The sequence below is a fragment of the Phragmites australis genome, chromosome 20 (genome assembly GCF_958298935.1).
Source record: "Phragmites australis chromosome 20, lpPhrAust1.1, whole genome shotgun sequence".
In the NCBI taxonomy this organism is placed as follows: domain Eukaryota; kingdom Viridiplantae; phylum Streptophyta; class Magnoliopsida; order Poales; family Poaceae; genus Phragmites; species Phragmites australis.
This window is the reverse complement of record NC_084940.1, coordinates 558588-575751: the sequence shown is the minus strand read 5'-3', so window position 1 is coordinate 575751 and position 17164 is coordinate 558588. Positions and strand designations below refer to the sequence as shown.

Genomic DNA, 17164 nt, shown 5'->3' with positions numbered 1-17164 from the left:
GAACAATATTATTTGGATATAGCAAGGAAAACTAGTATGTACTCCTAGGTGTATGTACTCCCACCTCTCATATACCACTTTTACACATGAGTTATACTTCTTTATCACTTTAAATATACTTCATTAGTAATTATAAGATACTACAATACAAATCCCACGAAAATTTTTATGAAATTCCATGATTTTTATCTTAATTTGCGTATATACTTCTTTTATGTATAAAAAAGAGTATATAGCAAAAATGAAAGGCTAACATTGAATTTTTTTTCATACAATTCATATTGGAGTATCTTAGAATTAGTATTAGAGTATACTAAAAATGATAAAAGAGTATAAAGTGTTTGTTTAGGTGGTATATTGCATGTGGGAGTACATACTCCTAGGAGTATAGAATAGGTGTCCTATATTAAGATCAAGAGTTATATATCGTGACGTCATAAGAAAAATTACATAACAATATTATTACTTTAAATGCATATTCGATATTACAAAATGGACCGATGAGAATAAAAAAGTAAAGACAATGTACTAGAACTAAACGTAACATTTATCTTCAGTTAGACATCTTTTGTGAAGTCTTCAAAATCTTCTTCGGCTGAACAATATTATTTGGATATAGCAAGTGTGAGAATATAGAATACTCAGTAAATGTGAGAAAATATGACATGTGTGCTAATATAAAAAATGGTTTAACTCATTGGCTTATTTGCATAAATACCATTTTAGTAGTTAAACTTTTATAAATGCAAACTATTTACTATGTGAAATATTCTTTAGACCTGAACCAAGGTTCCAACCAACTTGCTTCTCAACTGAGGTTCCATCCACCTCTATCTAAAATCGAAAATCGAATCATGGTTTCCATCACTGTGATCCACTCGAACCATCCAAACCATCCAAAGCCACCCGACTAATCATGTGAGGAGACTATACCACTCATGACCGTGAGTGCGACTGATATATCAACTTTCACTTTGCAGAGTTTATACATTTTACCCACAAGACGTGTCTTCCTGTTTTGTTGAGCACCCGTTAGTTGACAGATGACTCTTGCACACTTCTAATGTGTGCGCTAAGAATTCACCGTAAAACCTTTCCAACTGAAGGTGCTCCTAACCCCTAAGTGTGATTTTGATAATTAATGATAATACATATGAACTAACAATTGTGTTCATAATTGTTACTAGGTTATTTTCACAGATGATGCGTGGAGGATCAAGTATGGATTCATCCAGGAATAACATGAGATCAAAAAATATGCATCTAGGTTATTGAGGTTTAAGTGATGCTCATGTGAAGAAGAAGCTACAAAGTAAGTGTCGGAGAGTGAACTCCTGTCGCAGGGATCCCGAGAGACCCCTTTTTAGAGATTCGGCCGGGGGGATGATCCTAGAAAAGCTTGCACGGGAAATGAGCGGAAAAGGAAATAAAATGCGATGGCTTGCGGGGACACCGGGTTTTTGGACAGGTTCGGGCCGCGCGGAGGCGTAACACCCTACTCCTGTATGAGTGTTATATCTATCCTTGAAGGAGATCCTTCAAGGGTATATCTGGTTCTCGAGGGAGAGCTGTTTACAAAGAGCAGGAGGCTCTTATGTTCTAGCTAGCTGGTTTCTTGATTGTCTTGTGATCGGGGGTGGTGATTTCTTGTTCTTCGACTGACCTCTTGTTTTTCTCTTGTCCTCCTCTTTTTCGTTGTTCGTCTCTCCGTCCTCTCTAGCGTCCTCCTTCCTTTCCTTTTATAGATGCGCCGACCTCGACATATCCTGAATGGGAAAGAGGGGATGCCAATGCCCAGGTGCCACGGAGAAAGGCCTAATCATCTCATTTTGGCGAAGTGACAGGGGCGGTGGAGGAAGGCGGCGCGCATTCGACCACTAGCCGCTGCGGAAGCTTCGGGGTGCCACAAAAAAAAAGGCCCACCGGACAGCCTCAGAGGTGCCCGGTGCGCCCACTCTGTCTTGTTCTCCTGCCAGGGCAGGGTGGCAGGCCGAGTGCTTCGATTCTGGTAACGTTATCCCGAGGTGCGCAAGTGGAAACGGGACGGGACCCGTGCATTTAATGAACCCACGCCCCCCAGCCAGGGCATGGCCGGGTCTGACACTGGGGCGTGGGCAGCCGAGAATGTCAGGATGTCAGAATGCCAGGCCACGCGCGCCTATTAAATGCGGCATCGGGCCCTTGACTGGATGACACTCTGGCGACGGGGCCCTTTGAGTCTTTGAACGATCTTGCGCGAACCTTCTGGGGACCGAGTCCCCGGGGGCTGCCACGTGCAGCCCCGAGCACTATTTCCCGAGCATCTTGGGGGGACCTTCGGGGCACCGAGTCCTCGGGGGCTGCCACGTGCAGCCCCGAGCACCCTCTCCCGAGTACTTCAGTGAGACCTTCGGGGCACCGAGTCCTCGCGGGCTGCCACGTGCAGCCCCGAGCACCCTCCCCCGAGTACTTGAGTGAGACCTTCGGGGCACCGAGTCCTCGCGGGCTGCCACGTGCAGCCCCGAGCACCCTCTCCCGAGCACTTTAGAGGGACCTTCGGGGCACCGAGTCCTCGGGGGCTGCCACGCGCAGCCCCGAGCACCCTCTCCCGAGTCTCTGTTTTTACCTTGCAGGGTGGTGATATGTGGTGGGCGGCCGGTTTGGCCTCGGGACTTAGGGACCCCTGGTTCTAAATACACCGACAGTAGCCCCCGGGCCCGTTTGGCAGCCGATGGGACAGAGACTGCGAATGGGCCCTTCGTCGCGACCGAGGTCAAGGCGGGCCGAATGCCACGCGGCAAGCTTTCCGGAGGTGGCCCCTGCGGTTTGTCGGCGACACGAAGGGCGACGGCCCCGCACAGCAAGTGCTGGAGCTGCAGCAAGTCTGCGAGCGTCTCGAGACCCTGCCCTGGGCAGTCCAGGAGCTCGCTGCCCGGGAGGGACGTGGCCTGGCTCATGCCGTGGCTGAGCATGTCCTGGCCTGCTACCGAAGCAGGGACCCGAACTTCCCGCTGGAGCCGGCGCGGGAGGGAGTGGTCGAGGCTGAGGAGGAGGCCGCCCGGGCAGCGGTTAGCAGTACCGCCTCTGCGGTGGCGGCCGGCTTCAGGCGGGAGGTGCCACCATCGCCAGCCCCCGGGGACGACTCAGAAGACTCAGCCGACGCCTCTGCCGCAGACTAGGCCGTCGGCGCCCTTATCTTTTTTGTTGCAGATGTAGGAGTGAACCTTTAGAAAAAGCTTTGTCCAGGTCTTGTGAATATAATGGCAGCTTTTCCTTGGGCTCGAAACTCCAATTTCTTTGTACGCTTAATGTTTCCTCCGGCGCTCTGCCTGGAAGTCCCGAGGAGTACTCAGTCGGGCCGCTCCCGACCTTCCCATCCCCGAGAAACGAAATAGTTGTGGTCGCTGGTGTTGGCGCAGCCAGCCTTCGAGCTCTCGCGAGTCCGTACTGCCTAGCTTAAGAAACAAAGACACAGACTCCCTGCTCGGGAGATAGAACGGCCCTGCCCGGAACACGCCGTGCCCAGTGAACACCTTTTCACTTTGCGACCACTCAGCCGGTAGAAGGGAGACGCGTGCGAGCGAGAATGTGACCAAGAGTCCTCGCGGTTCGGTGGTGCCCGGGCTCAAAAAAGGGCCGGACCGAGTACTGACAGCCTGCCCCCAAGGCCTGAGCTCCGGACTACTCGAGCAGCTCGAGTGATAGGATTACCCAGGGCACCTGAGGACTCGGTAGTGCTCGGGGTCCTTAAGAGCGGACCGACCACCACGACCACCACGAAGGGCTTCGGTCGAACGTTATCGCACGCACGGTACTCCTTTCTACGAACCGCTCTGTCGTTCTAGAAAAAGGCCGACACGCGGCAGGGTTTGTTCACGGGCCAGGAGACCACCTCACCGAGCAGATTAAAGTGCGAGAGCCCCCGAGAATGACTCGGGAACATAAAGTTACTGAAAGCAGATTTGTTTGAATATAACCACTCACCGGGCAGCCGTCGGCCTTCCGGCCAGCCGACCCAGAAGGGGTTGATTCCGAGCCCGGGGGCCCGGGAACTTGATCCTTTCAACGGAGCGCCCGACCGCCCATGGGCATACGAGGCTCCTAGGGTCGGGTGATCCCGACCACCCAAGCCTAGGCGGTAGGACCACCCGAAGAACCCTGGGGGCCGACCAGAGACCGGGGCATTGAAGCCCTCGCGGCCGAGCTGCTTGTGATTACTGTCCTGTGACTTGATAGAGAAAATGTAGAATTTCTTTGTCTGGTGCGCTCTGTTAGTGCGGTACTTGCCTTAGACTGCTCTTGTTTTTTCGACCCGAGACCTCTCGAATACCCGAACCGGAAGACAAGGGCGGACAGAGGCATAACCTAGAGGTCCTATGGTTCGGTGGCGCCCGGGTATGACAGGCCAGACCGAGCACCGACAGCTCGCTCCGGGGGCCTGAGCTCCGGCCTACTCGAGCAGCTCGAGTGATGGGATTACCCAGAGCGCCCCGAAACTCGGTTAGTACCCGGGAGCCCGTTACGACACCGAATACCACTGCCTACCATGTCGGACGTAAGTCAGTGGCGACTGCCCGCATGTATACCGATTGGGATTCTTTTATCAATGGGAAAAAACGAGAGAGCGAACTTTTTCTCGCACAACCGAGCACCTCACCAGACAGGTTAAACATAGGGAATCCAGAGAAATAATTTGCCATAGTGATTGCTTATTAAAATACTGAATATACGATATTTACAAGGTTGGGTGACAGTAATTTACCACACTGGGCGAAGCCTCCAAACTGCTCGGGCGGGGAGAAGCCCCCGGCCTTATCAACCTGAACCGCGAGCTTGACCGTCTACGGGTAGAAGCGTCGAGAGTGACCCGGGCATCCTCGTGGCCCCTGCGCTCGTCGAGGCGCAAACGGAGGTCCCGGGCCTCCGACACGTCCGGGGGGATGACGCTCCGCCTGGAGACCTCCCGGCCCGTGCGGGTGTTGCCTGCTGAGGAGCCGACTCTGGCGGCACCGCGCTGAAAAGTGGCGCGAGGACTCTCGACCTGTACCTGGCGGCGAGCGGTGCCGACCAAAGCGGCGATGTCTTGCATCCACCGGCCTTCCGGAGTGTTTGGCGTGGCCTGAATGGGAGGGTGCCTGAGGAGGGCTTGCGCTGCAAGCAAGGCGCTCCCTGGGCTGGCCTCACTAAAAGCGAGCCTGCGCCGGGGCGGCGCCCGACGTGATCCAGAGGCGGGCCTAGCGGCCGGGGCCCTGACCATCTGCTGGGGGTCAGAGAGCACGCCGGCAGCGGCGGCGCTGATGGGCCCAGCGCCCTGATCCCCTTGGGCGGGAAAAACCTCTTGGCCGTGGGGCGGCGTTCCGTTACTGGAAGTGGAGCCGGAACACTGGAGACGATGCCCACCGGCCATCTTTTCCTGTGGAGAAAAAAAAGGGAAACAAACAATCTAGGGATATTCCCCCCTACCTGGCGCGCCAGCTGTCGGAGAGTGAACTCCTGTCGCAGGGATCCCGAGAGACCCCTTTTTAGAGATTCGGCCGGGGGGATGATCCTAGAAAAGCTTGCACGGGAAATGAGCGGAAAAGGAAATAAAATGCGATGGCTTGCGGGGACACCGGGTTTTTGGACAGGTTCGGGCCGCGCGGAGGCGTAACACCCTACTCCTGTATGAGTGTTATATCTATCCTTGAAGGAGATCCTTCAAGGGTATATCTGGTTCTCGAGGGAGAGCTGTTTACAAAGAGCAGGAGGCTCTTATGTTCTAGCTAGCTGGTTTCTTGATTGTCTTGTGATCGGGGGTGGTGATTTCTTGTTCTTCGACTGACCTCTTGTTTTTCTCTTGTCCTCCTCTTTTTCGTTGTTCGTCTCTCCGTCCTCTCTAGCGTCCTCCTTCCTTTCCTTTTATAGATGCGCCGACCTCGACATATCCTGAATGGGAAAGAGGGGATGCCAATGCCCAGGTGCCACGGAGAAAGGCCTAATCATCTCATTTTGGCGAAGTGACAGGGGCGGTGGAGGAAGGCGGCGCGCATTCGACCACTAGCCGCTGCGGAAGCTTCGGGGTGCCACAAAAAAAAAGGCCCACCGGACAGCCTCAGAGGTGCCCGGTGCGCCCACTCTGTCTTGTTCTCCTGCCAGGGCAGGGTGGCAGGCCGAGTGCTTCGATTCTGGTAACGTTATCCCGAGGTGCGCAAGTGGAAACGGGACGGGACCCGTGCATTTAATGAACCCACGCCCCCCAGCCAGGGCATGGCCGGGTCTGACACTGGGGCGTGGGCAGCCGAGAATGTCAGGATGTCAGAATGCCAGGCCACGCGCGCCTATTAAATGCGGCATCGGGCCCTTGACTGGATGACACTCTAGCGACGGGGCCCTTTGAGTCTTTGAACGATCTTGCGCGAACCTTCTGGGGACCGAGTCCCCGGGGGCTGCCACGTGCAGCCCCGAGCACTATTTCCCGAGCATCTTGGGGGGACCTTCGGGGCACCGAGTCCTCGGGGGCTGCCACGTGCAGCCCCGAGCACCCTCTCCCGAGTACTTCAGTGAGACCTTCGGGGCACCGAGTCCTCGCGGGCTGCCACGTGCAGCCCCGAGCACCCTCCCCCGAGTACTTGAGTGAGACCTTCGGGGCACCGAGTCCTCGCGGGCTGCCACGTGCAGCCCCGAGCACCCTCTCCCGAGCACTTTAGAGGGACCTTCGGGGCACCGAGTCCTCGGGGGCTGCCACGCGCAGCCCCGAGCACCCTCTCCCGAGTACTTGAGTGAGACCTTCGGGGCACCGAGTCCTCGCGGGCTGCCACGTGCAGCCCCGAGCACCCTCTCCCGAGCACTTTAGAGGGACCTTCGGGGCACCGAGTCCTCGGGGGCTGCCACGCGCAGCCCCGAGCACCCTCTCCCGAGTCTCTGTTTTTACCTTGCAGGGTGGTAATATGTGGTGGGCGGCCGGTTTGGCCTCGGGACTTAGGGACCCCTGGTTCTAAATACACCGACAGTAAGAAACCTTGGAGTTTGAGGATGGTCTTAAGAATATTGACAACAAGCGTGAAGATAAAAGTTACTTGTGGAGATCAAGTAACTAAATATATGAAATTGTCAATTAAGTTTGTGGATTAACTCATGTGTTATGTGCTTGAGAGTAAGTTAGGGTTATGTTCCATATGAAGGCAAATATTGAATTGAGATATTCAATGTGCTAAGTTGGAAGAGCAAATCAAAATAAGTTTAGTGGACAACTTATGTGATTCATGCTTACGGTTTGTATCTAGGTGGTGAACTGGATGAAGATGATGTGAAAAGAGGAGTCCTCCATGCTTGGTGGATGAGAATTAATCAAATAAACTTCGTCAAGCTTCCAGAAGATCGAGAGAGGATCGAGATGGGAAGCGTGGATGAACATCGTCATCAAGCTCAAGTGAATAGTTGATGACAAGCCTAAAAGAAGCATCGTGACTCAAATAATGTATTCATCAAGTCCAACGGTATGGCTAGCTCAAGGCAAATGTATAAAATATAGGACATTTTCTTTTATTGGCCATTGGTGATTAGAAAAAAGAAATTACTGGATTGATAAGATAAATGGTGTGCTATTAAGAGGAGTTTAGACGATTACTTGAGTTTTACCATGTGTTAATAAGCTCAATCTTGCATATGTGTACTCTTTTGGTAGGTATAAAATGGGTTTTGCAAATAGCTCAAGTCCATATTCTAACTTCGTGTAGCATGTCAGTAAGTTTGCAAAGGTGTTTTGCAAGTTGTCATATTGAATGCTTTAACTCTTGGTCGTATGAAACCTTTAGGTTGCAAATCTGTTTTGCCAAAGGTTAAGGTTCATGCAGTTTTCATTATGGTGGATCTTTAGACTATGTTTTAGGTTTTATCTAATATATTCAATATTAAGTAATCAGTTGAGATGTGTAACCTTCTGAATAAGCTTTCTATAGAGTCCAAGATCACCTAAATCAGACATCAGGTTAGAAAGTTATCATCGTTTCTCTATGTGTCAATTGTTCTGGTCAGGGAGTGGAGGTCTGACCGCCAAGAACTCCGATCTGACCACCAAGGTGGCGGTCTGACCGCCAAGATGGCCGAACTGACCATTGGAGCTTGTAGAGATCTTTCATCTCTCTGCAACAGGTGGCGTTCTAACCGCTAGGTAACAGAAAGTTTTGGTAGTCTGTTCGAGGCTCGCGGTCTGACTGTTAATGTGGCCGATCTAACCGCCAGAGGTCTGAAAAGGCTGGAACGACTAGTTTTAGAGCCGTTGGACGAGTGGCAGTCTGACCGCCAGTTGTATTGTGGTCTGTCTACCAGTTGTACTACGGTGTGACCGTCAGATGTGCACAAAGGTTAACTTTAGGCAACGGCTATATTTTAGATTGTGGCTTATATATACCTTATGTCTAGTGGCTTGGAGTGACTCTCCAGCATCCATTGAGCATACTTGAGCAAAGCGAAGTCATCTCCACACATTTGTGAATGTGTTGCATATAGAGAGGGTCGTGAGACAAGAATCGAGTACATTTGCATTAGTGATTGAGCTTTAGGCACTTGGTGAGAGTCGAGTTTATCTTGACTTACTACTCTTGGAGGTTGCCACATCCTAGACGGTTTGGAGGTGGTTGCGTCATTGAGCCCTTCAAAGAAGCTTGTGAAAGAGCCATGATGGTGATTGCGAGAGGCTTTATGCACGTCTTGTCAGAGAGGTAAAGTGCAACTCCAGTGGAATCGAGCTAGTGAGTGGTTCATTAGATTAATCGGTTCAAGATCAAGTTGTTTGTGGAGAGCATCTTCTCATAGTGAGAATTGCATACTTGATAGAGCAGCGGTTAAAAGCTTGAACCTACCTCAATGTAGATTAAGTCTCCGAGACCGCGGTAAAAATTCGACATCTCCTTTGTGGTTTATCTACTTAAGCTTATTTACATTGTGCAATTTACATTTCTAGAATTATAATTGCTTACATGTCACCCTAGGTTGTAAACCTTGACATAGAGTTTGAGGGTTTTATATGTATTGTAACCGATCATTTTAATTTCGCATTAGAATCGGTTATATCTTGTAGAATTTTTAGAACCGTCTATTCACCTCTCTCTAGTCGGCCTCCTCAATCCTACACCAACACCTCTCTTAGGATGTGACGACCTGCTGAGGTTTCACCACCGTACATAAGTGGAGTACACCCTCCACTGGGCAACACATGTGGATTCTATGTTGCGTGAACATGCTCCTCACGCTCCACGTGAAGGATATCAAATCCTTCGATATAAGTTCAATATGAGATTATTCATAACTTATTTTAGTAATTAGTTTAATTCTATGATAACATGACGTTGGTTATGTGTTAAATTATTTAGGAATTTGACACTTTTTTTCGTCCATTGTGCACTTTCAGAGATTCAACGACGGATCGCAGAGTTCTTGGTGGCTGAAATCATAAGTACACACGGCGAGTTTCACTATAGAATCTCTAGGTTATAAAGTCTTATATATGTAACATGAGTTTATCAGAACTTTGTAATATTTGTGATTCTGTAATGAATTGATTGAAACTTTGTAACCTTTGCGATTATGTGATAAAGCGAGTTATTATATACATGTTTATTGATAAAGATTTGGATGTATTGCTATTATTTGCAGAGAGAAGACGACTACTAAATCCTAGCTACGCTCAAGGATACAACCTAAAAACATGACATTCCCATAAGGTAACATACACATAAGTAACAGATAACCTGGTTACCCATCACTTATGTATTCCTCCCAGCATATGGGTGACAGACATAAGTGACGGGTAATCACTTATGTAGGACATAAGTGATGGATGAAGAGGTTACTCGGTACTTATGTTAAGACATAAATAACGGGTGAAGACGTTACTCGTCACTTATGTCTATCACTGCAACACATGGAAGACGCTTATAGGTGACGAATAACGGTGTGACACATCACCGATGATATTATTGATGACGGGTCTTTACCCGTCACCAATAACTAGTCATCAGTGACGCGTTCGGAGTGACGGATGCGAAACTCGTCACCCATGAGGATTATGTCTATCACTTCAACACATGAGAGACGCTCATAGTTGACGGATAACGGTATGATCCATTATTAATAACTAGTCATCAGTAACGCGTTCAGAGTGACGGATACGAGACTCGTTACCCATAAAGATTATTAACGGTCGCCCATAAGCTGTTTTCACTTAGTGCACGTTTCCGGTGCTCAGTACTGAGAAGGTAATACGCCACACATGAAAGTTACCTGTTGAAACTAACAGTAACAGATATAGATTGATGAGTGATGTTGTTTACTCACTATGAAATAGCAGTGTAATGGATGGACACCTTGGTCTTCGCCATGCAATGTTTCTCAGTGCTATGGTATGCTAATTCGTGTTATCATGTTATTCTTTCAGGTTTAGGCAAACAAAGGAATATCAAAATAATATGGTTTCGAGCTGGAAACAAAAAGAAAGGACGTTCTACACCTTTGTGTGAATGCCTACAGGAAATGACGCAGGCCATAAATCATCCAGGGAGAATCCGTCGAACAACCCATAGTCCTCGTCATCTCTTTCTCATGGAACTGAAGCCTTCCCATGGCCTCCTGAGTGGTGTCATCTACCCCATCTGGGATGAAGGCTTAATAGAAGTGGTCACTGCTCCAATGACCGACCACAGCAGGGGTCGGCATTTCATTTTCTGATCACAGCGGAGATGCCCAGTGCCAATGATGTGTGCTGCTTCGTCCTTTCGCATATCCAGCTGCGCATTCGTGAGGAGGTGCATAAGCAACGGTTCAAAGATTACCGCTTGTGCTAAGTGGCGGATGCAGATGATTCAAGCAGAGAGGGCTTCTTATTCTCTCAAACACGCGGAAGAAATATGTGTTGTTGTATTAGAAAAAAGAAATAAAGAACAACACAAATCCTATCCCTCCACCCTCAAACGGGCAAAGAGAACATGAACGCACTCACACACTCAAACCTCTATAACTAATAGGGTTGCGCCACATGCAACAGTGAAGACCAAAGGACGCAGAATGCTAGGCCATAAGGTCCTGCAGCCTTTTTGCTCTAGCCACACACCACCCTATGCCCTCATTTGCAATTTTGTGAAGGATGGATTGAGCGCTAGGCGTAGTGTCCTCTAAGATGCAGTAGTTGTGATGTTTCTAAATCCACCATGCGTACAGGATGAGAAACGAATTAAAACCGCGTCACTTCTCCTTAGGGACTTTGCGTGCCGCTCGACGCCACCAGTCTGGGAAGGAGCTTGGCGTCGGGTCGGAGCGACATGATGTAGGTCCGTCCCTAGCAGCAGGTCAAACCAAACATATCGTGAGACAACATAGTTAACCAGTAGGTGTGTGATGGTCTTATCTGCCTAGTCGCACAAAGGAAATCTTGAAGGATATGGGAGTCCGCATCAAGCAAGATGGTCCGCCATCCAACAGCGATTGTGGCTAGCAAGCCAAATGAAATACTTAGCCCACGACGAGACCTAGACCTTACAAATGCGCTGCCATAGCTCGAAGCCGACGCTACCGGAGAAGAAGGTCGTGTATGCCGATTTGGTGGAGAAGAAGACCTTCCAAATAAACTCTCACCCCCCCCCCCACCCCCTCTTTTCTTCTCCCTCTTCTTAAAAATCGTTGGGTGGGGGAGGCTCCATTGGCTGCGATCCACCCTGCTTGTGCTTGAAACTGCCTGCTGGTATTTTAGATGGTGAAAACTGAAAAGGCATATACATACCAAATAGTATTTCTTGTTCCGAAAGCATTTCGGGAGAAGAGAGCACGAATCCTAGGATGAACCCAAGATGCGTGTCCGTTTAATTTGGTCTTGTTCCGAGTCGGACCCCATCTCGCCCTCCCTCATAAATCACGTTGCATGCTTTCTGTGGTTCCGTCCAACAGACTCCGTACGTACATCGTCGTCAGTGACTCGGACAGTCCATGGCCGCGGCGCTACACCAAATGCTGTCGTGTCCGGCTGACTTCTCCGGCCTCAACCCGCCGGAGTTGTCCCCGGCCGAGGCGGTGTACGAGTTCGCCCACGGCGAGGTCGGCGATGACGCGGATCTGCATGAGCAGCTCCATTCCCTGGAGCGGGAGCTCGCCCAGCTGGAGCTGCGGGAGGAGCAAGTGCGCATCGAGATGGGCGAGCTCCGGCGCGAGGTGCAGTTCGATGAGGAGATGCTGACGCTCGTCCAGGGAGCCACTCCCCTCGTCGTCGGCCACCTGGACGAGGTCGTCGGCGACGACCACGCCGTCGTGACCATCGCTGAGAGCTCTCGCAGCCTCTACATGCGCGTCCTCAGCACCGTCGATCGCGGGCTCCTGAAGCTCTCGGCAAACGTGCTGCTGTCCGCGCGGTCGTGCGCAATCGTCGGCGTGCTGCCAGCGGACGCCGGCTCGGCCGTCGCGTCTTCCCTCGTCGCCGACGCCGAGAGGCCGAGCGTCACGTACGACGACATCGCCGGGTGCGAGGAGCAGAAGCAGGAGGTCCGCGAGGCCATCGAGCTGCCACTGACCCACCCCGAGCTATTCGCGCGCCTCGGCGTTGACCCCCCGCGCGGCGTGCTCCTGTGCGGCCCACCCGGCACCGGCAAGACCATGCTCTCCAAGGCCGTCGCGCACCACACCTCGGCGGCGTTCATCCGCGTCAACGGCGCCGAGCTCGTGAACAAGTTCCTCGGCAAGGGAGCCACGATGGTGCGCGACGTGTTCCGGCTCGCCCGGGAGAAGGCGCCGTCTATCATCTTCATCGACGAGGTGGACGCCGTCGCGACGGCGAGGTTCGATGCCAGCTCGGGCGCTGACCGCGAGGTGCAGCGCGTGCTGGTGGAGCTTCTGACCCAGATGGACGGGTTCGACGGCAGCGCGGACAACGTGCGCATGATCATGGCGACGAACCGCGCGGACGCGCTGGACCCGGCGCTGCTGCGGCCGGGGCGGCTGGACCGCAGGGTCGAGTTCCCGCTGCCAGACACGCGGCAGAAGCGGCTCGTGTTCCAGGCGTGCGCGGCACGGATGAACCTGGACGGCGACGTGGACATGGAGGAGCTGGCGGCGCGCCACGACAGGATGAGCGCCGCGGAGATCGCCGCCGTGTGCTTCGAGGCCGGCATGCGGGCGGTGCGTGGCCACCGGTGCGTGGTGACGCGCGAGGACTTAGACCAAGGGTATCGCTCCGTCGCCAAGAGGCCCGAGTGCGGCGCCTATCACGAGCTTAGCTTCTACAGCTGAATCGACTGATCTTTTTGGCATTGCAAAGTTCTTGCCTTCTGTGTTAATGCAAGTTCAGCTTCCCAAACAAACTAACTATGTGCTTTATTTAGTTGCTGTTAGCCAATCGATGGAACTCTGGGCCACTGAATGAAGAAGAAGAAACCAGTTCCACATGTAGAATTTTTAGAACACACTTCCTATATTTCAAGCGACTGATATCTCGGGAACTCATAGTCGATGACGCAGAGATTGAAGTCGAGCGTGGCGTGGCTTACTCGCGCCGTCGCCTATATAGAGCCACCCAATCAGCATAGCACTCTGAAGTATTTATTTGTCGAGAAGAGCAAGGAAAATGCGATGCTCGTCGATCTCACACAGTTTTTTTCCCTTGGTCTGCACAAGCTTGGAACAGAGGAACTGAAGGCATTTGCAGACTCTGCATCAGCAGCACATCTGATCAAACCTGGCTACGAATCCAGCAAGCACAGGACACCACCATTGAAGTCAGGGACCGAGTGCTGCGGAACATAGACTTGACCTCGCCGACGGTATTCATCCGCGTCAACGTCCACGGCAAGCTTGGTCGAACCAAAGGCAAAGGCGGACAAAGTAGACCCTCCCCACCTCTCCCGCCGGAGGAGATTCTTGTGACCGCCGGCTGCATACATCTTGGGCGGTGCCGCGGCTCACCGGAGCTCAGCTCAAAGCATCGTCGAGGCGAGCCGCACGCAGTCAAGCGAGGTAGATGAAAAAGGGTCACCCTTTGTAATTATACACTCCAATCTTGGCTGCACAAGTTCGATCGAACGGCCACGCGAGACCCATGGGGTAGTTCGCACTCCGGCGCCTCTCGTCACCAGGGCTCCAGAACCAGAGTGTTATCATCCCTGGCAAATCCGGGATTAGGCTGCCGGCACACACTCGAATGCTTCATGTTCGCAAACACATCAAACTATGTTTCAAGTAGACTCATCTTTGAAAACGAATTGAAATCATAGCATCACACATATGCAAGAAGGAACCTTCAACATTAAGTATGCAAATGTCAACCTGTCATGCCTACATTCACAGCATCAAACCCCTCAAGTAAATTCATCAGAGGCTTATGAATCACCAATTTATTTGAGTTCAACAGGCACTCCTCATATGACATGATAAAAAGAAAAGTCAAACGGCATTACATGAAGCATTCCAGAATATGCTCATAACACTTCTTCCAGCATTGATCGCTGAGCACAAGTTATGACAACAAGAAGGCGAAAACGAGGTGCCCTTCACTCCATGCTAGTTGGAAGGTCCTTCAGTACTCTTTCTTGCCAAAGTTTTTGCACCACAGTTGCGATGGGATTGGCCGAACTGGGTGATGAGGGCGTTGCTGCATAAAATATCACATTTCTCAGCACTGCACTTTCCACAATTTATTTGAAAACAAAATAATAGCACAGTAAGCATGTATGCCTGTTCTTATCCTCTTGGCAACAGGCCTGCTGGCTGAACAAACAAAGTGAGCTCTGGAACCCACGTTACAACAAACACAACACCTAACTGTATAAATGTAGTCGATGTTTTCAATCAATAGCCAGCTTTACGTAAAATTAATAATGAAATTTTTTGAGATTGTTCTAGCAAGTGAAAAGAATACATATTAATCACCATACGAAATATCTAATAGTGTGGTAACCTGTAAACATGTGGCACACTTGACAGGTTTCAACAAGAGCTCGCACAAATGCAGCACATTTTGAAGAGGAGACACTCTACTCAGTTTATCACTATCAGATTTAACATGCTCATAGGTGCATACTAGCAGTAAGTTCCATCTGCCTGTCCAAGACATGAGCGAAGTGTCCGACATACATAACAGTAATAACACTAATGCAGCATACTTGTTAGCTATGCTCAGTTACCATTATTTTGCACCTTCACCATAACCTAAGTAATAATACAAATCCATGTTTCGTCATATCATTTGCTTTTGAACAGAAAATGTGCATCCCTACATTGGTTATTTCCATTAGTATCTGTGAAAGGTGCCATGAAACATATAAACCTACCATACATCTAAATGACTCCTCAAAATAAGTACATTATGTACTTCGAGTTGCACTAAATTACCTACTTGTTACGGAAAACCAAGCCCCCAAAATATTGTAAGCATCCTAAAATCCTTTTTGCCCTACTAAAAAGCACACATGCTCCAGTTACCTTGACGATGCATGTTTTCTCGAAATATATACATGAAATGCTTGATTTCGGATGAAGATTACATAATACCTTAACAATGTCATTATTCTACTGACTTTTGTCAATGTACTAAAGCGCTAGGAACCTAATTGGAGGCGCTGGTGACCGCCTAGGTGGGCTAGCCGGCAATTAGGTGTTAGGCGGGAGGGTGGCGCCCAGGCACCACCCAGAACATCTAGCTAGCCGCCTTTTAAAACAAGGATATCGTAAGATAATACACATGCGCATATTCTTTGGATACCTTCAGGATGTTTGGTTGGCACTGGAAAGTAGAGATGGGTGAAAGAGGTTGAACCATGAGCATAGCAAAATTATAAGAAACACTTGCAGTGCTGGATGGTTAGCCACTTAGCCCCATTTTCTACATGTGGCTTATACTCTGCGTCCATAATGTAGATCACTTGCACCAGGATGTGCACTGATGGATTACATGCTTTCCCAGACAAGTGGATCTCACATGAAATAGCAGCCCGCCTACTTGAGGACACAAATGGCAACTGGCAACCAGCCAACCACATATAATGCCGCTATCCTCTTTCATCTCCAGCAGCTTATGTACTCCTTAGCTAACAAGTGAACATGCACTATGTCCATCAAAGAATTTTAGTGAAATTACTTCAAGGTGCTACCTGACCCATTATCATCTGCATGCACGTGTAATGCCTGCCTGGTTAACATGTGTCTGTCAGAAAGTCGTCTAAATGGGACAGGCACACTCATCGCATCTACAGATCGTTTCAGAACACCTGGAAAATTACAGGAGTTTATTTTCGAAACTAACCCACTCCAACTAAGTAGCATCCTATTCTGAAACGGCATTCCACATCCACACTAATTTAAGATTTCAAGGGTTCTTCCACAGGATCACAAAATATTACCTAAATGGTACTCACAACTCACAAGTTTGAGTTTGATAGCTAAATGAAGAGCAGAAGTACCCAATACAACTCAATGGCCATCATTTCCACATTCTGTAGATAATCTGTTCCTAGCTCCTAACGACGCGAAGTCTAACCAAATCCGTCTACTATTCGTTCCCCACAGATCTAATCTCTAATCTAGGGTGAGAAGGCCAGCTGAAATCCTCAAGACTACGTCAAGATGCAAGGCGTAGCAGGATTAGAGGAGGTTGGGTGGCGGGGAGACGCATGCATACCTCTAGTTCCGCGGACTTCATGGCGATGGGGATGCAGATGAGGAAGATGCCGAACATGGCGATGGCGGTGTTGCGGCGCCAGTGGACGGGGCGGCAGTAGGGCCCGCCCGTCATGCTCCACACCTTCTGGCGGAAGTCGCCGCCCCCGTGCCCACCGCCATGGTCGCTGCCCATCGTCGTCGTCGTCGCCGCCGCCGCCGCCGCCGCTCCTGCTCTTCGGATTCAATCAGATCGGGGGTGAGCCTCAACGTGCAGACGGGTCGATGGGGAATTGTGTTGTGGACGGCGTTTTTGCACAAGGAACCCTGCTTATTTCGCTAATTACTCTCTCCGTTCAAAAATAGAAGACGCATTTTGTTTTGAAAAAAATCAAACTTTATATATTTTTAACAACAATTAGTCAAATTATAAATACATTTAGTGCATAATACAACTAGATTCATATTTCAAAACACTTTCACACTATTGATTTTGTAGCTATAAAATATATATTTTATAAGAAAATAATGATCAAAGTCTAACTTAAGGACTTTTTAAAAACAAAATACACCTTGT

The 17164-nt window shown here is 50.0% G+C and overlaps 2 protein-coding genes across 2 annotated transcripts; one reads left to right on the top strand and one right to left on the bottom strand.

The window, feature by feature from the left end:
- Positions 1-11934: 11934 nt before the first annotated feature.
- LOC133902277 (26S proteasome regulatory subunit 6B homolog) lies at positions 11935-13227 on the top strand. The gene has a single exon (XM_062343884.1). It carries the CDS (start codon positions 11935-11937, stop codon positions 13225-13227), a length of 1293 nt encoding a protein of 430 aa, XP_062199868.1.
- Positions 13228-14218: 991 nt separating this feature from the next.
- On the bottom strand, positions 14219-16899 carry LOC133902249 (uncharacterized). Its single transcript, XM_062343864.1, has 2 exons — positions 16610-16899; positions 14219-14584 (listed from the first exon to the last, which is right to left on the bottom strand). The coding sequence occupies exons 1-2, from the start codon at positions 16781-16783 to the stop codon at positions 14510-14512; spliced, it is 249 nt and encodes an 82-aa protein (XP_062199848.1). The 5' UTR covers positions 16784-16899; the 3' UTR covers positions 14219-14509.
- Positions 16900-17164: the final 265 nt, after the last annotated feature.